Raw genomic sequence first — 21,242 nt, 5'->3', positions numbered from 1 at the left:
GGCGAGCCTAGCTCCACTAAGTGGGGGCACCCCACTCTGCCAGCAAGCCTCCTGCACACAGGTGATCAGCTCTCCCGCCCTGTGGGCCAGGAAGCCCGCTGCACCATCTCCTGGTGGTCTCCTGGTTCACTGCCTCTGCTGCTGCTTCTCTGCCACTGCTTCTCGCCATCTCTGGTGTTACAGCTCTCTGTCTCTGTCACCAGGGTCTAGGAGGTTCTCAGCCTATGGACCCTGGCTTCAAAGGACATGCTCTGCTCCCATCTCTTCTTGGTGGTAGTGAGGTCCCCTCTTTCTGCCTCTAGAATGGCTCATTTTAAGACTAGCAGCAAAACTGACCAATCCCCTCATTAAGGTTCCATACACCAATTTGCATGGTCCAACACCCACGAGGGCTCCATGCATCTTCTTTGCATTATTAGCAAGATGTCCAACCCCCTTGGTGGGCCACAGCACCTTATTTGCATAGTCCTACACAATCATTTGGTGGGAGTTACAAGACCATGATGAGAATGGCCATATAAAAGCAATGCATCGTACTGCAGGCCACACCCTGGCTTTTCTAGCCATGGTTCTTTCACACTTGGAGGATAACTTTCCCCTCCCAATCATTTTACCATTCCAAAACAGTCATTGACAATTAGTCCTTCAGTAGGGCAAAGAGCCCTCCGGGTAAGATTACTCAGGCACCAGCCATTCAGGTCTGCTGCAGGAATCCATCTGATCTGGTCAGGTTCTCCAACAGCCATCTTGGCTTCACCCTTTCTGGTGTCTGATAAAATTTAACTGAGAGAAGATGATTCTCTTGCTGAGCCTTACAAGGAATCAGCATAGCACAACCTTTAAGGGACTTTAGGTTTGGCCACTGTACTCCAGTCCAGCAGTGCCTCCCCCTTAGCCCACTCTTTCACAGTTACACCTTCGACAATTAGTTTTTACAATCACAATTAACCCTGTTAACAATCAACACTCACAACTTCCCTACCTCTCTTCCCTAGACCTATCAGGAAAAGAGGAATCTATTCGGTGGGGATCTTCCCTTGTCCCCCATTTTAAGTCTAAGCACACCCATGAAAGTGTGTAAGCCAGCCACTTAATGCCTTTATCTCTCCCCATTTTACACAGCCAATTTCTAAATTGCCCATCCCTATCAAACCAGTAATCTGAGGAGAGAAGCATGTTCCTTGGTCTGAAGAATCTTCTGTTCCAGTTGTAAATTTAACCATCTTTATCCGTAAGCAAAGTCAAGTCCAGAGCAAGCCATCAAATTGCAGCAATCTACACCAGCTCATGGTGTCAAACATCACTCTCTCTCTTCGTTTGGGTTGTGGTCAGCTCATTACTAGCCCCTGTGGGTTAGGTCAATGGGTACCAGCTGTAGGCTCAGGAGTCCACACACTTCCCTGCACTTCGGACCAGCCAGCCCCTTCTCTCTCTCATCCCTAGTCCCCATGGGCTAGGCCAATGGGCACCACCTGTAGGCTCAAGAGTCCGTACAACACCCTGCACTTCAGACCAGCCAGCCCTTTCTCTCATCCCTGGTCACCTGGGCTAGTCAAGGAGTTTCAAAGGAACATGTCCAAACTAAGCCCATCTCTTCATTGCTGCACCTCCCCCACCACTCAGTGAGTGGACCCATGTGGTCACCACAAGTGAGCATACCAGGCTGTCTACTCACTGGCTCCATTTAACTTCCAGTCCTGGAAGGGGGTTCTTCTGAGAGGCACTGACTTTTCCTGTCTCAATGCATCCTAAAGCAAACCCTTTGCACAAAATTTAAAAAGTCAATTTTTTTTTCTTTTCCCTGCAGGTCCTTCCTTCAAATGCAAATTTCCTGCTCTCCCAGCAGTTCTGAGTCTGCATGTCTTTTCAAATGCAAATTTCCTGATTGGAAAGATTCTGAGTGGGGCTCAGGTTTTCAGCCTAAGCCCCAATGTTCTATACACAAGACTACTGCATTGAAATGAACAGCCTGTGTTTCTTTCGGGCAAATCCTAGTCCCCCTTTTAGCATATCCAATGAAGTATTGGCTGAAGGTGGAGTTACACTGTTATCTAGAATACCCAATACTCATTTCCATCACACATGCAGGTCTGTTTTACAACACTAGGTAGCAGAAACATTCAAAATCCATAGTACCTTTAAATAAACACATAACCCTTTTTAAAATATTCCAGCTTCATCTTCTCCATATCTTGACTATTTTTCCATTCATATGCATATGGCCTTGGGCCTCTGGCTGGGTGAAACCAGAAGACTCTGGCCTCCTATTAATCACCTTGTTTACTCGGCCTGGCTTTTTCCCCAAGCCACTCCAGATGTGGCTTTTCTCCCCTCAGCCACAGCATACTATCTCTTTACTTTCCCTTCAGCCACTACAAGTAAAGACCAAAGTAACCATCTAAGAATCCAAAGTTTCACTTTCCACACCGCTTCATTCTTTATCTTACAAAATCCATGCTACTATGAGTCTAGAGCCTTTGCAATGAATCCCACTTCTGACGCAAACTATAAAAATTGTGTGGCAGGGTCATCTGACCTCCTCGTCTAACTTCACAAGAGGAAGGAGAGAGACTCATTATCAGCATCAGCCCAAGGCTGATTCCTATGAAGCGGATGTCAGACATACCTCCTCTCTCCAACCTTTTAACAATTCTGATACCTCCTGTCCCTCTCACGGCACCCTCAACTCCTCTGCTGGGTTCAATAATTCATTGCAATGGCCACACAGAACTCACAGACCATACTCAAGAGTATGGGATTTATTAGGGAATTAACAGGTTACAACTCTAAAGAATAAAAAAAGAGGAGTACTCACCAACAGATTTTACAAGACTAGTACAACCTTGATTAAAAAATCTGACAAGAAGAGTGCATGAGGGAAAATCGAAGGCCAAACTCACTGATACAGATGCAAGATAACAAAATACTGGCAAATAGCAGCTAGCAATGAATGGAAAAGATACAAAGATGGGTTTAATCTCAGGAATGCAAGGTTGGTTAAACATTAGAAAAGGTATTAAGTGTAATTTACCACATTAACAGATGAAATATTAAAAACTATCTACAGATACAGAAAAACATTTGTTAAAACTCAACAATTCACAATCAAAACAAACAAATAAGAGAAAAAGGGCAGCCACTGTGCCACCAGGGCTCCTCATCAGAATTATTAATAACAAAATATCAAAAGCACTCTCACTGAGATCAGAAGTGGTCAAGAATGCCTGCTATCACCACTTTGGTTCATATCGTACTCGAGAGTCAAGACAGCACGATGCGAAAAAGAAAGTGTATGAGAATTTCAAATGAAGAAACTGCCAGTATTCACAGATACGTCTGCCTACACAGAAAATTCAAAGAAATCTGTAAATTATTAGAATTAGCAGAAGAACCTGGCAAGGTTGCTGGATTTAAAAAAAATGTTAACTTCATTGCTATAATGAGCAACAAACAGAAAATATAGATGACATTTAACCTAGCAACAAAACTAAGGTGTCTAGGAATCAATTTAATAAAAGACGTGCACTGCCTTTGTGGAAAAATAATAATAAAATGTTACTGAAAAAAATTTAAAAATCTAAATAAATGGATATACCTTGTTTATGAACAGAAAAATTCGAAAACTTGATATGTAGAATAAAATTTGAATCAAAAGAAAGCCTAAGCATTTTGTTGTTTTCTGGAGGAAACTGACAAGTTGACCCTAAACTTTATTTAGACAGCCAAAGGGCAAACAAGAAACTCTGAAGAACATAAACAAGGTGTAGGAGCTTCCCCAAGCAGACATTCAATCTTTAATAGAGTATTTTTATTAAGATAGTGTGGTACTGGCATAAGGAAATACAGATCAACGGAATGGAACAGAGCTCGAAATCAGATCCATGCATATATTAAAACCTGATATATTGAGAGGAAGGCTCAGAAAAATGAGCAAAAAAGAGAATACTAATTCAATAAATGTCTGGAATATTTGGTTTTCCATAAAGCAAAAGAAATTGAATTCTTCAAATAAGCCTCAAAAATGTACTCCAGTTGGATTATGGATGTAAATATAAAAGAAAAATCTTTAACATCTTTAAAAAACAATTTGGAAATATCTATATGACCTCAGAATACAGAAAGATTTGTTAAAACAAAATATCAAATACATAAACTATAAAGAAAAAATGAAATATTCAACTCCATTAAAAGATATGTTATCTATACACACATATACACATAGAAGATATATACATACATATCTAGATTGATATGTATGTATATATCTCCTATGTGTATATCTAGATATGTATGTATCTCCTATGCATGTATCTATCCAGATATGTATATATCCTATGCGTGTATCTAGATATGTATGCATCTCCTATGCGTATCTCTATCCAGATATACATATCTCCTATGTGCATATCTAGAAAAGTACGTATCTCCTATGTATATATGCGTGAATAGAACACATATATCTTTTAATGGAGTTGAATTTTTCATTTTTTTCCTTTGCAGTTTATATATTTGATAGTTTGTTTTAATAAATCTTTCAGTACTCTGAGGTCATAAAGATATTTCCAAATTGTCTTTTAAAGATGTTAAAGGTTTTTCATTTACAGTTACATCCATAATCCAACTGGAGTACATTTTAGAGGCTTATTTGTAAGAATTCAATTTCTATCTATCTACTGGAACCATGGTGGCGCAGTGGTTAACAGCCTGGCTGCTAACCAAAAGGTTAGCAGTTCAAATCCACCAGCTGCTCCTTGGAAACCCCATGGGGCGGTACTAATCTGTCTTACAGGGTCACTATGAGTCAGAATTGATGGCAGTGGGTTTGGTTTTGGTTTTATCTATGTAATCTATCTATCTATCTATCTTATCTACCTGTATATATATTTAAAAAGAAAAAAACAACCTCCCCCAAATAAGCAAAAGATTTGAACAGGACTTCACAAAAAAGGAAACCCAAATGGCTAATATAAACAGGAAAAGATGCTCAAATTTCATTAGTAATCAAGGAAATACAGGTTATAACTAAAGAAAGATATTTCACAACTACCAGGCTGGCAAACATTTCAAAATATCTGTCAATTCCAAGTGTGGAGCAACAGGTACTCTCATACACAACTAGTGGAAATGTAAATTGGTACAAGCACTTTGAAAAATAACATTATCTAGTAAATTCCTAGCTATACGCTCTACATGAACTCAAGCAGATGTGCACCAGCAGTCACATGTATGAAGGTTCATAGCAGTAATGTTTCTAATAGCAAAAAACGGAAATAACTTAAATGACCATCAATTGGAGAATGGATAAACTGTGGTTTACACAATGGAACACATTCCAGCAGTGAATAAAAAATATCAATGAACCATAGACACAGCAGAAGGAATCTCAGAAACATAACTTTGAGTGAAAAAAATCAGAGAACTACACAATGTATTTCTAACCACATGAAGTTAAAAATATGCGAATATAAACATTTTGTCTAGGGGGTACATATATATGTGGTCCAACCATAAAGAAGAGCCAGGGAATGATCCACAAAATTGTAGGACAATGGTTACCTCAATGAGGGGTGAGGGTAAGCCATAGGCAAGTGGTGGTGTCATTAGGAAGGGCCAAATAGCATTCTATTTAAGCTAACAAGTAGATACGTGAGTTTTTTGTTCCATTATTAAACTGCATGTATATGTGAATATATAATATGTAGATGATTTAATAATAATAAACAAAAGTTATCCATATACCCTTTGATACTATAGTTCTACTTCCAAAATGTTTTTAGGAAACTGGACAAGGACATAAAAGACAGGGAGAGGCAGTTGGGGGGGAGGGGAATGGTGAGCTAAGGAGTAGTGTTTACAGAGATGCTTACACCACCCTGATTGTCTTCTGAACTTTACGTCTTCCCGTTTTACTTTAATGCGGCCTATGTCCAACTGATAATCCTTCTCTCACACCACGAAGTTAAACTCTTAATCTCGTCTCCCTCTTAGTTAGCTAGTGCTGTTGTAACAGAAATACACAAGTGGATGGCTTTAAAAAACAAATTTATTTTCTCACAGTTTAGGAGGCTAGAAGTTTGAGTTCAGGGCACTGGTTACAGGGGAAAGCTCTCTAGACTCAGTGCTGTGCAGTGAGTTTCTTTTATACATGGCCTTTGTTGCCTTGGGTTTTATAATTCTGCCAAAAATAAATGGTTGGGCCATAGCCTGCCTTGTGATTGGTCTATTTTACACACCTTTCAGGGATTGGTCTGTTTAGTATGCAAATAGGGTGTATAAAACCACCAATAAGGACTAAGTGACCTGAACTGGTCAGCTAGAAGGGCCATGCTTTGAAGTTGAATATAAGGGCCAATCTCACAGAGGTTGAAGGGGGAAGCCTCACTACCACCAAGAAGAGTCTGGAGTGGAGCACGTCCTTTGGACCCAGGGTCCCTGCACTGAGAACCTCCTAGACCCAGAAGAGAGAGCTGTAACATTGAAGACAGTGGGAAGTGGTAGCAAGCACAGCAGAGCTCAGCAGCAGAAAAACAGTGGCAGCAGTATAAGCAGCAAGAAACAGGAGACTGGTAAGAGATGGGATGTTAGGCTTGCTGGCCCATGGAGAGAGAGAGACGACCGCAGTGGGCTTGCTGACCCAGAGGGAGAAAGAGAGCTGGATGCCTTCTGGCAGGAGGCTTGCTGACATAGTTAAAGAGCTATAACACTTGCCCAACCAGGGCAGAGGCTGAGAGGAGCCTGGTGGCAGAGGCCATTGGCTGACACCACAGAGAGAAAGGTCGCTGGCTGGCCTGGCCGAGAGGAGGGCCGACAGCTGGCACAGTCGAGAAAAAGCTGAGAGCTGTTTTGGTTCTGACACTGGGACACACTCAGCTTCTGTGGCCCTGGCATTCCTTGGTCCCTTGATCCCCATGTGGCAGCTATCTTCCCGTTTGTGCTTGTCTCTTGTGTCTAAGGTCCCTAAAAAAAAGAATCCAAACCCATTGCCGTCGAGGCAATTCCAACTCACAGAGACCCTATAGGACAGAGTAGAACTGCCCCATACAGTCTCTGAAGAGCCACTGGCGGATCTGAACTGCTGAACTTTTGGTTAGCAGCCAAGCTCTTAACCACTGCGCCACCAGGGCACGAAGGTGGCACAAATGGTTTGTACTCAACTGCTAACTTAAAGGTTAGCAGTTCGAACTTACCCAGCAGTACCATGGAAGAAAGGCCTGACAATCTTCCATTAAGATTACAGCCAAGAAAACCCTATAAAGTAATTTTATTTGTAACACATTGGCTCGCCACAAGTATAAATCAACTAGATGCCAACAGGTTTGGTTTTGGATTTTAGTCTCTGTGTCTATGCTGCTCTTTATATCATTCAGAAGTGATTAGATTTAGGACACACCCTACACTAATATGGCCTCATTAACATAACAAAGAAAACCTTATTTCCAAATACGATTACGTCCACAGGTATAGGGGTCAGGACCAACACATATTCTGGGGACATGCAATTCAATCCATAACACCTTCAAATATTTTTCCGCTTCTGACCTGTGTTTTTCTTAAAGATCATCATCTTCCCAATTACCCAAATTCCTCTATCTCTCACCGCCTTCTTTATGTCAGCTTTTTCTTCTTATATGCCTACCTCAGTTACCTAGTGCTACTATAACAGAAATACCACAAGTGGATGGATTTAACAAACAAATTTATTTTCCCACAGTTCAGGAGGCTAGAAGTCCAAATTCAGAGCATCGGCTTTAGTGGAAGGCTTTCTCTCTCTGTCAGCTCTGGAGGAAGGTACTTGTCTCTTCAGCTTCTACTTCCTGGCTCCGTGGAGATCTCCATGTGTCTTGGCATCTATCTCACCTCATCTCTTCTCTGCTGGCTTGTTTAATCTCTTTTTATATCTTAAAAGAGACTGACTCAAGATACATCCTACACTAATCTCACCTCATTAACATAACAAAGACAACCCAATCCCAAATGGGATTATAACCACCAGCGGAGAGGTTAGGACTCACAACACATATTTTTGAGGATATAGTTCAATCCATAACATTCCACCCTTTCATCTCCCAAAATTCATGTCCTTGTCATATGCAAAACACATTCACCCCATCACATCACCCCAAAAGTCTTAAATCAACCCCAAGTCCAAAACCTCATCTTCTGAATCGTCTCAATCAAATACGGGTGAGACTTTAGGTGTATTCAATCCTGGGGCAAAATTCCTCTTCATCTGTGAACCTGTGAAATCTAGATTACAAGTTATCTGTTTCCAAAGTACAATGGCAGAACAGGCACAAGGTAGACATTTCCACTACAAATGTGAGAAATTGGAGGGAAAGAAAGTATATCAGGGACCAAGCAAATCCAAAACCTAGCAGAACAATTTACATGAGCTCTCAAGGCTTGAAAATAATTCTGTCTTCTCTGAGAGCATCTAGGCAATGGCCCTGCCCTCCAGACTCTGGACGTTGGCCACTCTCTGGATTCCAGGTGGAGCTCTCTCGGCCATGCTCCACCCTCCAGGCCCACTGGGACTGCAACTCTGTTCCCTCGGCTTTGGACAGCCCCATTCTTCTAGTCCATCTTAGTGGCGACCCCACCCCCTCGACCCCAGCAGGCCCCATTCTTCCGCCCCTTGAGCATGGCAGCCCCGCCCCCTCAGTTTTGGTTGGTGGCCCCACCCGCCGGCACACCTTAGCCACAGCCCCACACTTTTAGTTGGCTAAAATCTGACTCTTTGAAACCTAGGAGGCTGTGGTCCCACCCTTTAAGACCCCGGCATCGTGGCCCCAGCCTTTGAAACTGAGAAGGCCCTGCTTCCCATGCTCCTTTTAACAGTTCTGCTGATCTCCGAGCTGCTCCAGGGATGGTCCTTTTCTTTTCTTGATGGACAACAGATGTAGCTCCTTTGGCCTGTTTCCTGCCTGTAGAATTCCAAGAGGCAGACCGCGTTATCTCCTTTCCTTCTTTCTCGGTCCCCTTCAGTCTAAACTGATGGGTCTTCTGCTTTGGTAGCTGGTTAGATCCATCAGTCACAGGCTTAATCTCTTTAACAAAAGATTGTGTAGCTACATCATTGGTGAACATTCTAGGACATGTGTCCTTAGTTTATACAACAGAATTTTCCAAATCTTTTAAGTTTGTTTTCATTTTGCACAGTTCATTTTTAAGTCCATCTTTTTCCTCTTGCATTTTACTGTAAGTGGCAAGGAGAAACTGTAAGTGTAATGTGGCCCCTTTAAGATCTTGCTTAGAAATCTCATCAGCCAGATACAAGTTTATCACTTACAAGTTCTACCTTCCACCAAACATCTGAACATGATTCAGACAAGTTCTTTGCCACTGCCTAAAAAGCATCGCCCTTCCTCCACTGTCCAATCACATGGTCATCATTTTCTTTTAAAGCCTCACCAGAAGCACATTTAATGTCCACATTTCTAGCCACATTCTGTTGCTAGTGCCATACGTATTCTCTGAGGTGACAGAGACTTTCTCTATAGCTCTCCTCACCTCTTTCTGAGCCCCCACCAGAATTGCCTTTGACATCCATAATTCTACCAACAGTCTCTTCAAGGCAATCTGGGCTCTTACTGTTAGGCACTTTAAAGCTCTTCCAGCCTCCACCTATTACTCAATTCCAAAACTGCTTCCACATTTTAGGTATCTGTTAGAGCAGCACCCTACTCTTCTGGTACCAAATTCTGTCTTAGTTACCTAGTGTTTCTATAACAGAAATACTGCAAGTGGGTGGCTTTAACAAAAAGAAATATATTTTCTCACAGTTTAGGAGGCTACAAGTCTGAATTCAGAGTACCAGCTCGAGGGAAAGGCTTTCTCTCTCTGTTGGCTCTGGGGGAAAAGGTCCTTTTGTCTTCAGCATCTGCTTTCTGGTTCCTGGGAGATCTCCACGTGTCTTGGCATATCTCCTACCCCATCTCTCTCTCTGCTCACTTGTTTAATCTCTTTTTATATCTCAAAAGTAACAGACTCAAGATACACCCTACACTAATCCTGCCTTATTAACATAACAAAGACAACCCATTCCCAAACAGGATTATAACCACAGGCACAGAGGTTAGAATTTACAACACATATTTCAATCCATAACAATGCCATCTATAGCTATATCGTATCTGTTACTAGACTATCAATTATTTGATTACTTATATATATGTATATAAATGTATGTATGTATGTATGTAACACACTCAACCAACCAACGCGCTGCCACTGAGTCGATTCCAACTCATAGCAACTCTGTAGGACAGAGCAGAACTGCCCCATAGAGTTTCCAAGGAGCGGTGGATGCGAGCTGCTGTCCTTTAGGTTAGCAGCCAAGCTCTTAACCACTGTGCAACCAGGCCTCCATATAACACACTAGCACCTTGAATATACCTTATTCAAAGTACAAATTCAATAAACACTGGTTAAAAGAACAAAAGAATGAATGAACTGACCATTCAGAGAAAAATGAGGCATCTGGAGGTGTAATAATAATGATAATAGCAGCAGCTAACAGCTAATGAGTTGTTCTCGCAACGTGAGAGGAACTGTTCAAAGCACTTCGTAAGTACTACCTTATTTCGCAGATAATAAAACAAAATCACAGAGAGGTTAAATAATCTGCCCCAAATTTCACTGTATATAAGTGCCAGGATTTGAACCTGGTACTTCAATTACAACTGTCCACAGACCTCAAAAGTATCAGATTAGGAAAAGATTTTTTAAAGATTAGAAGAGGTTTATGAAACTGAGAAGGAAGGGGACTTAGAGAATAGATAAATGAGATATTAGAAAGGCAGGGGCAAAGTGGGAGAGAAGAGAGAGTTAAAAACCACAAAACACCCTAACAGGCCCTGAGTTTGTACTAAGACCCAGAACATCTGAGAAGACTATGTCAACAAAGTATAGTAAAAAGGTGCCACCACTGAGCCAAGCTAAGCTGTGACCTGAAATGAACTCTGCCTGCCTTTTTCCTCTTCACTCACCCGAGCACAGACCTTCTGTCAGCTCCCTCTTCACCATCCAGGGCTCTTTCCCTTGCTCCAACAATAATATCACACTTGGCTTAGAAAAGCAAAGTCCTGCAAACATGAAAAGAAACAGAACTCACACCCAATCCTTTGATCATCAGGAAAGAGGAAGCTTACAGTAAGCCAGGGAAAAATGTATAAAGGACATAGATTAGAAGAAGAGGGAAGATGAAACTTCAGGCATAGGCTAATAATAGACCTGTCCACTGCCACCTCCACAAGTATTAAACCATTTCTTTGGCATAGGAAGCAGACATTCCGTCAAGTATTGCAGATGTTATCTAAAAGTCTACCTAAATACATGGAAGTCCAGCATGGTGGTAGCAAAGGGCCCCTCATGAGCAGATGCTGAATTTTGTAAAGGGGAACATGTCCTTACCCAGTGACACCAAGATCCTGTAGTTCTCCAACATCACGTTACTATACAGATGTCTTTGAGAAGAGTCCAGGCAATCCCACTCCTCTTGGGAGAAGTCTACAGCCACATCTCTGAAGGTCACTAACTCCTGAAATAAAATACATAAATGAATAACCTCACTTCTTACCATACTTACCTCATTTACTCTGCCTCAGGTACTCTGGTCTCTCCCTGATACTACATCCTCAAATATGTCAAGCATGCTCTCCCTCAGGGCCTTTGTACTTCTCAGCTCATTCTACATAAAATAGCAATGCCCCTCCCCTCAGTTCCCTATTTCCCTAACCCTGCTTTATTTTTATCCATTAAAACAAAATAGAACCAAACAAAAAAACTTTTCCTTGGAACCTATTCTGACTTATAGCAACCCCGTGTGCTACAGACTGCAACTGTTCCATAGGGTTTTCTTGGCTGTAATCTTTGGGTAAGCAGATTGCCAGGCCTTTCTTCCACGATGCCCCTGGGAAGGTTTGAACCACCAACCTTTTGGGTTAGGAGACAAGCACAAACCATTTGCACCACCCAGGTACCTTATGTATTTGTATGGATTCTTATAATTATTTTGTTACTTATTGTCTGGCCCCGCCTCCACTACAATACAAGGTCCATGAAGGCCAAGTATTTTTTGTTTGTTTTGGTCACTGCTATATTCCCAGTTACCAGAACAGTTATCTGGCACATACGAGGCATTCAAATATTGACTGAAGACGTTAAATGAGTGAACGAATGGTTTGAAAAGTCCAAGGAGCTATAAGGGGATCACTGCTGACACCAGAACATGCTTGATATATCTCTAAAAATTATGCCAGACCAAGCTGAGCAAAATATCAGTTCAAACTCAAACTGCCAATTTTGGGTAAAGAAATGGGTGATTCCACTCAACGCTGCTTCTGCCTATAGGAGCTGGACAAAGTTCTTACAAAACCTGGAGCTACACTGTGATTCAGCTGGACTCTAGGTTTCCATAATGTGATTAATTGCTGATGAAATAGCACATGGTGTAGGGCTGTGTGTGTTTCAACAAAATTAAAAGAGGTGACTCTGTCAAGACGAAGATTTTTTTTTTGCATTTGACAAAATTTTGTCATAATTAAGGAAACTGTCCACAGAACTGAAATTCCTCAAATGTTTTTCAACACTCAATGATCTCTTTTCTTATTTAATGGTATGAAGTAGTAAATGAATGTCTCCCTCTCTGGCCCAGCAGCAACAGCCCTCAAATGTTGCAGAAATGCTTCCTTGACAGTTTGATTTGTTTGCTATATATGCTTCCAAAATTGTTACCCTGTGTTTGTATAAATATATATAATATAAACATATATAATAAATATGTATTTTTATGTATATATGATATATATTTTTCACTGATTGTGTGATCTGCTTTAATTTACACAGTTAACAAATATAATTACAACGTCCATACACCAGTTTACCAGCTGCTGTCAAATTTACTCCAACTCATGGCAACACCACGCGTGTCAGAGTAGAACTGTGCTCTATGGGGTTTCAATGGCTGATTTTTTGGAAGGAGATTGCCAGGCCATTCTTCCAAGGTGCCTCTGGGTAGATTCCAATCTCCAACCTTTCAGTTAGCAGCTGAGCACGTTGACTGTTTGCACCACCCAGGGACTCCAGTGTCCATATAAGAAGCTTAAATTCTAATCTGAAAATATTTGACTCGCAACAAATGACAGTAATGTTTAGTTTCAAAATCTATGCATGATTTTAATCAAACCTGTATGAAGCATAGCAACAGCTCCCTTCACCTTTCTGTCCGCAGATATATGGCTCCCAGCTGACAGGCCTACTTCCCCTGAAGCGCAGTCACGTGGTGACCTTCTTATTTCCCACATCTGCTCCTCATACTTGTTTCCAGGCCATTCTCCTTCCCTCCTCTCTACATGACACCTAGTTTGAAATTTTGTGCCATCAGATAATATCAATTACTATCCCTCTCTGTTTTAGTTATCTACCAATTCCCAATAGACACCTATTCTCTGACATTCCCTGAAGGCTTCAGTGCCTGGCTCACTGTCCCTTCTCCTCTCCAACACTATTCCTATCATAATCTTTGGTCATTTCAATATCCACCTAAATAATCCTCCCAACAATCCAGTCTCTCAGTTCTCTGATCTCCCCACCCTGCCCCAATAATCTTGTCCTCCATAGTTCTATAGCCATTCACTGTCACAGTCGTGCTGCAGTCCTCGCCACCAACAAGTGCCAAAGCCTCCTTAATCTCAATTTCAATTATCCCACTCTGACCTCCACCTCCTAGATTTCAATTTTTGCCCTCTGGTACCCAAATTACAACAATTCTTCCATCCCAGCAGAACCTACAAATCCTCACTCTTACCATGTTTTCACTGTTCCTCATCCTTGCATGCTTTCACTTCCTAGCACAACCATTTGTTATAATCACCCCATGCATACAGTCTCAACTTCCTTGTTCTTCTCACTTCACTGTACCCACCTGATTAGACCACAGCCACCTCTCAGTCTATGTCTGTACTCACAGCTGAACTGTGCTGGAGAAAAACCAACCACGCTGACTGGTCTCACTTTCAATTCAAGATCACTAAAGTCGAGTGTGCTGAAATGCTGCCTACACACTACACCTGCCTGTCCCATTCACTCCCCGACTCTCCTGAAGGAGCATTTGCTTCTTTACCCTCTCCTCCAACCTTCAATATCTCCTCCCCATCCTCACTCTCAGCTGATGATCTTGCTTTCTATTTTTCTGAGAAAACCAAAACCATTTGAAGACAATTCCACAAGTGTCCACCACAACTTCTACCTGCATGCATGTCCATATTCTCTAACTTGCCCCATTACTGTGAATGAAGAGCTCACTTTCTCAGCAAAGGCCAACCCCTCCACTTGTACACTAGACCTCAGCTCTTCTCACCTCCTCAAGCACACTGTCCCAGCAAGTCCCTCCTCTATCCTTCTCACTTTCAAGGTTCCTCTACGGAATCTTTAACATATGGACATACTATCATCTTTATAAAGCCTTGTTGACCACACCTTCCCCTTCGGTTACCACCCATTTCTCTCCTTCCCTCCTCACAGCTGAACAATTTGAAAGAGTCGCCCATACTCTCTCTTTCTTCCCTCCCCACCCCCTACCGCAGAAGAGGAATGACATAACTCTGGTGGTAACAGGGTCACTCTGGCTGCTGTGTGGAGAAGAGACTGAAGGAGGGCAAGGGTGGAAGGAAGGAGACCTGTCAGGAGAGTGTGCAGCAATCAGGTGAGAGATCCTGGCTCAGACCAGAACGGAAGGAGTGGTAGTGGTAAAAAGTGATCAGACCTTGGGTGTATTCTGAAAGTAGAACAAGCAGAACTCCCAGATGGAAAGTTTTAGCTAGAGCAATTGAGTAAAGAAAGCATGTAAGAGTTTCCTAACTGGTTTCCCTGTTTCTGTCCTTGTCCCCTCCGTTTATTCTCAACAGCAGCCAGAGTGACCCTAATAAAATAATAATCAGATAGCTGGTGTCACTCCTATGCCCCTGCACACTGCTGCTAACTGCACTATTAAAAGGGCAAGGTGGGCAAACCCCACCTTTATCACTAACTGCATGGTAAGAATCAAAATGAATCCAATTCTTATCTGGAAACGGATCCAGGCCTAACCCTTCCCCATCTCCACTCCTAACTGCCAGCCACTTTTGTGGCACTTCTCTCACCCTAACCACCCATTTAGGTCAAAACATCCCTGGCCACCAAAGGCCAGGTCATCAGGTACCAGCCGTGGGCTCAAGAGTCTGCACAACTCCCTGCACTTCAGACCGGCCAGCCCCTCTCTCTCTCTAGCCCCCTGGGGCTAGGTCACAGGTTAGAAGGACTCTGTCCTTCTTTACTGACTGCCCGTGCAGCCCTTCTCTGTTACCCAGTCACCCAAAGCTGGTTCCTCACAAGTTAGGACTCTGTCCTTACGACTGCCTGTGCAGCCCTCCTCTGAATTAGCTACCCTGAGCTAAGTCAGAATCCCATCGCCCCTTGTTTGTTAATTCTTTCTAATGGCTCAAGGAGCCCTGGTGGCACCGTGGTCAAGTGCTCAGCTGCTAACAAAAAGGTCGGGTATTCGAACCCACCAGCTGCTCTTCAGGAAGAAGATGTGGCAGTCTGCTTCCATAAAGATTTACAGTTTTGGAAACCCTATGGGGCAGTTCTACTCTGTCCTATAGGGTTGCTATGAGTCAGAATCGATGCGAAAGCAACGGGTTATTATCAGTACTTACAGTTATCCATTTATCATAACCAGAAAGGAAAGAATACAAGCAGAAGAGAGTCATCCAGCACGGTCTGGGAGACCTCGCTGCATAAGGCTTCCATTGTTCCCAGGGACAAGCCACACCCTCTAGATCCTTAAATGTTCTCACCAATCCAGGAAGCCCCCAAAAGAGGAAGCTCCAAAGTCCAGGATCCCTTAGTCACTGGGACCTCAAGGAATATGCATGACTGGGGCCTTAATGCATAGTTATGATCAAGCCAATCAATGAATATGCATGACTGACTGTATCATGCCCCTCCCTTCCGGAAGCCTGTCGTCAGGAGGGTGCCTGTTGCCAGGGTGGGGTCTGTGTAGCCACCTACCTATTTACACAGTTTTAAGTGTTGTCTGGCTATTTTGGAAAACAAACAAACAAACCAAACCTATTGCCATCGAGTCGATTCCGACTCACAGGGACCCTACAGAACAGAGCAGAACTGCCCCATAGGATTTCCAAGGAGCGGCTGGTGGATTCAAACTGTTGATCTTCTGGTTAGCAACCGTAGCTGTTAACCACTAGACCACCAGGGTTTCCTTGGAAAACAAAGAGCACCTTAACTGCCTGGGCTATTCCGAGTACTATTTTCAGAAACCAGAGTCAAAGGCCAAACCAAGTTCTCTGTCCCACACAGCCCCTAAACCTCCAATGGTACCTTTCACTCAGGTTTCAGATGTTTGAGTTTGAAGTTTCTATTACGCAACCAAATGGAGACAATGAGTAGGCATTTGCATAGACAAATCTGGAGTTCAGGAGAGAGGTCTGGGCTGTATAAATAGACTTGGTAGTTGTTGGCATATAGCTGGTATTTAAAGCCATGAGATGGGACGAGCTCATTATAGGAGTGAATGTAGACGGAACTTAAAAGGAGAGAGAGTACCAAGGACTAAGTCCTGTGGCATCCAATGTTAACAGTTGCTTAATAAAAATTTGTTGAATGAATGCATGCTGTTTGGGCAGAGACCAGAATAAAGCAGTTGGTCTGTATCTGTGGGAAGAGTACTCCAGGCAGAAGGAACAGCAACTGCAAAGTCGTGAGTTAAGAATGTACTCAACTCACTACAAGGAAGCCAGTGTGGTTGGAGCTGAATGAGTTACCGACAGGTTAAAAGAAATTCAAATCCGAGGGATAGCCAGGGGCTAGATTATAGAGGTCCCTGCAGGCCAAGTCAAGGACTTCAGCACCGATCCTGAATGCGGTCAGAAGCCACTGTGAGGTGACACGATTGATAACCCAGAGAAGATTCAGCAGAAGGAAAGTTCACATCTGCTTGTTTTGAAAAGCAGGAAGGTATTCCAGGCAAGAGAGAAAATAGAAACTCACCTGGTACATGGATTTAAGAAGCCCAACAGCCATTCTTTCCTCTTCCTGGCTCTCTTGGGAAATGGCAGTGTCCCTAGAAGACCGAGAAGGAGAAGAGAATGTGAGACACCAGGCCTTCCTTGCGGCATCCAGAACCACCAGCCGACAACCTCCTGACTTCTCCTTCCGCCTGTTCCAGTCTGCCCTCAAATAGAGAGCAAAAGGGAGACCGAGGAATTTGTTTACATACAATTTAACCTGTGCCCAAATCACTTTCTACTTTGTTATTTTAACAACAACATAGTCGTTCTGGATTTTAAAGATAAAGAACCTTGAAGAAAGCAGTCATTTACATAAAGGCATATAACTAATAAACGACAGCACCAAGAGCAAATGCGATTCTACCGGACTCCACAGCCCTTCTGCGCTCCACCAGCTCAGGGATTCTGAAACTTGGCGGCACACTGGAATCACCCGGCTGGTTTTACAATACTGGGTGACACACATTCTCAATCAGTCCCCCTACACGCCCACAAAGTCTTAAAAACTACAGGGCTAACCACCGTCTCACACACGCCCTAGTCAGAGGCCACGGATACAGTCTCACACGAGCACCCTATTCCACATCCTCAAGCCCCAAACACTAGGGCGTCATAACCGACCGTCTCACTCACGTTCCAGTCACGTGGAGGCCGCGGGGTACGGCGCCCCGGGGGTCAGAGTACCCCCCCCTACACACACACACCGCTATACACACACACCTCTACACACACGCACCCCATATACACACACGGACCCCTATACACACACACACCCCTATACACGCACATGCACCCCTATACACACACACCCAGCCCCACTCTGTGGTACCGACTCATTCCACCCACAGTCACACAGATGCGTCGGGTGCAGGCACATGGGGTCAAAGTCGCACACGGAGTCCCCCAGAGGCCGCCGGGACGGCGCCCGCCCGGTGACGCACAGGCACCCCCGCGCGCTCCCTACCTGCTGGACTGAACTCCGGGGTAATCCCGTCCCCGCCCCGAAGGCCGAGGAGCCTGCACGGGGCCGTCCTCCCCGCCCTTCGCCGGACGGAGCCCAGTCCCAGCGGCGCCTCGGCGGCCTCGGGCTCCGGAGGACACAAAGGGCGGCCGGCCTGCTGCCAGCGGGGCCCCGGGAGATGCCCTCACGCCGCCTCTCCGCCCCGGGCCCTCCCGCGCCGGCCTCCCCGGCCTTCCAGAGCGGAGCCGGGAAGCCCTGCTGCTTCTCAGCTCCGAGCCCCAGTCGGCCGCGGAGACTGGGCCGCACGCCCCCCAAACGGCCTCCGACTGAAGCGCGCAGGCACCGGCGCTCGGCCTGCCCCCTCGAGCCACGCCGCGGGTCCTGTCGGCCGCCGGGTCGGCGCAGAAGGCGGGGTTTAAACGTGGGCGCGACCGCGTCTACACGAAAAGGGTGAGGGGTGAGTGCCCAGATTCGCGGGGGTACCTGAGAGCAGCTGGGGGAGAGTGCGCAGGCGCAGTATGCTTCGGCACACTCCCGCCCCATCAGGGCTTTCTTCCTCCGGGGACGGTTACCTTGGAGATGGGGGGCGAGGGGGCGAGTTAGCATGGAGCGAACTTCTATCATGTATTTATGATTTGGGGATGGTGGGTGTGAATGTGTCCCCTCTTTCTAAAATGGCCTTTTTGCCAGGAATCTTCAAGATTCCCCTCCGCGCTACGTTCAGATACCAATGTTACACCTTCAGAGAGTCCTTCCCCATCACACCTCTCCCCTGGCACCCCATGGCTCCTTAATCTGCCTGACTTTTTCATAGCTTTTACCACTTTAGGACACACAGTGTTTGTATTTCAATTTCTTGTCTGTCTCTTTTCCTAGAAGAAGATTCTATCTCTTGAGATTTTGTGACTGCGTGCATAACGCCTTGACTCTGTTGTTCTGTTTCTGAGTGTAAATGTGTAACACTTTGTGTGTTGGTGGTAAGTGCCTCGTGTCTGTGACCACGTGTGACCACGTGGTACAAAATGAGTACATTTTGTGATGTTACCTGAGAGAGTACGCTAGGAAAAAAAAAAAAAACACACACCTGACTGGTAGAGACTGGATTAGGAGTGCTTCCTGATAAACTGTGACTGTGAAGATTAGACTAATGGGTGTGAGTTTGCAAAATTCTGCCCTGTGTGGGATCCAATTAGTCAGCACCTGCTATGAGCCAGATGTTGTTTTAGGTGCTGGGGTAGACACAGAGAAACAGACTTAAAAAATGCTGACTAGAATATTAGTAAGCTGAAAGGCAACTTCAAGAAGCTTAATGTATTTAATTGGATGACAGATGGAAATCTGAATCTGCACAAAGGAAGAAGAGCACCAGAAATGGTAACTACAAGGTAAACATACACATTTGTTTTCTGATTATTAAAAAAATTACTGTTTAAATAAAAATAATAATAATGTAGTATAGGGTTTATAACATAACCAAGAACCAAGCCCGTTGCTGTCAAGTCAATTTGGACTCCTAGCCACCCTACAGGACAGAGTAGAACTGCTCCAAAGGGTTTCCAAGGAGCAGCTTTTAGTTAGCAGCTGAGCTCAACCACTGTACCACCAGGGCTTCTCATAACATATATAGGAGCAAAATGTATGATAACTGTATCACAAAGGCCAAGAGAGAAGTAAATGGACTTAAACTGTTATAAGCTTCCTATACTCTACGTGAAGTAATACATCACTTGAATGTACATTGTGATAAGTGAAAAATGTGTATTATAAACCCTAAAGCAACCACTAAACTAACAAAACAAAGAATTATAGGCAATAATCCAACAAAGAAGATAAAATGGAATCATAAAAAATCCTCCGTTAATCCAAAATAAATCAGAAAGAGAAGGGAAAAAAGAACAATGACAAACAAACAGCAACACAGAAGCTTTATATCAATAATCAGATTAAAGAAAGACTCAACTATATGCTGCCTACAAATATTCACTTTAAATATAAAGATACTATGGTGCAGTAAATTACTTAATATGGTTCTTCTAGCCATCAATGGTCTTGTGACCCCCCCCAAAAATGATTGGGTTGGACTATGCAAATAAGGTGCTGTGGCCCATCAAGGGGATTGGGCAGCTTGTTAACAATGCAAAGAAGCATGGAACCTTGCAGGCGTGGGACCATGCAAATAACATGTATGGAACCCTAATGAGAGGATTGGTCACTTTGCCATCCTGCTAGGCTTAAAAAGAGAACCAATCCTAGAGCAGAGGGGGACCTCACTACCATCAAGAAGAAGAGCCAGGAGTGCAGCACATCCTTTGGACCCAGGGTCCCTGCACTTAGAACCTCCTAGACCCAGGAAACAGAGAGCGCTATAACATCAGAGAAGGCACAAGACGGCAAGAAGCAGTACAAGCATGGCAGAGAAATGGCAGCAGCAGACCCAGGAAACTGGCAGGAGACAGCACAGTGGGCTTTCTAGCCCACAGAGCAAGGCGGCTACAGTGGGTGTGCAGACGCACAGAGAGACAGAACTGAGTGCCTCAGGCCGAAGCTTACTAGTGGAGTGGGGTGCCTGTGGGCACTTATTGGCAGAGCTAAAGAGCTTTGGAATGTGAAAGTTGGAAACCAAGAAGAAGGATCGGTAGTTGGAAAATATGGCCTTGGTGATAGAAATGATGCTGGAGATTGCATGGTAGAATTTTGCAGGACCAACGCCTTCTTCATTGCAAATACCTTTTTTCACCAACATAAATGGCGACTATACACATGGGTCTTGACAGATGGAATACACAGGAATCAAATCAACTGCTTCTGTGGAAAGAGATGATGGAAAAGCTCAATATCATCAGTCAAAACAAGGCCAGGGGCCAACTGTAGAACAGACCATCAATTGCTCATATGCAAGTTCAAGTCGAAACTGAAGAAAATTAGAAAAAGTCCAAGAGCCAAAGTACGACTTTGAGTATATCCCACCTGAATTTAGAGACCATCTCAAGAACAGATTTGACGCATTGAACACTAATGACCGAACAAGCAAGAGGTCATTACAAAGACAGGAAAGAAAGAAGAGACCAAAATGGATGTCAGAAGAGACTCTGAAACTTGCTCTTGAATGTAGAGTTGCCAAAGCAAACAGAAAAAATGATGGATTAAAATCGCTGAACAGAAGATTTCAAAGGGCAGCTCGAGAAGTCAAAGAAAAGTATTATAATGAAATG

General features: G+C 43.8%; 2 protein-coding genes across 2 annotated transcripts in view; one reads left to right on the top strand and one right to left on the bottom strand.

Annotated features, from left to right (window-relative positions):
* ZFP30 (ZFP30 zinc finger protein) overlaps window positions 1–11,539 on the bottom strand; it is a 221,162-nt gene extending 209,623 nt beyond the window's left edge. The window contains exons 1-2 of the mRNA XM_023725750.1: window positions 11,413–11,539; window positions 10,989–11,084 (exon numbers count right to left, since the gene is read on the bottom strand). Of these exons, the coding sequence (XP_023581518.1) occupies window positions 10,989–11,084; window positions 11,413–11,446 (130 nt within the window). The 5' untranslated portion in view covers window positions 11,447–11,539. The remainder of the gene's footprint in view (window positions 1–10,988; window positions 11,085–11,412) is intronic.
* LOC101346890 (zinc finger protein 420) overlaps window positions 1–21,242 on the top strand; it is a 106,647-nt gene that overhangs the window by 42,948 nt on the left and 42,457 nt on the right. The window lies entirely within an intron of this gene.

This window comes from Trichechus manatus, unplaced genomic scaffold (assembly GCF_000243295.1).
Source record: "Trichechus manatus latirostris isolate Lorelei unplaced genomic scaffold, TriManLat1.0 scaffold00386, whole genome shotgun sequence".
Taxonomy (NCBI): Eukaryota; Metazoa; Chordata; class Mammalia; order Sirenia; family Trichechidae; genus Trichechus; species Trichechus manatus.
The sequence above is the reverse complement of the archived record's forward strand: the minus strand, read 5'-3'. Positions and strand labels throughout refer to the sequence as shown.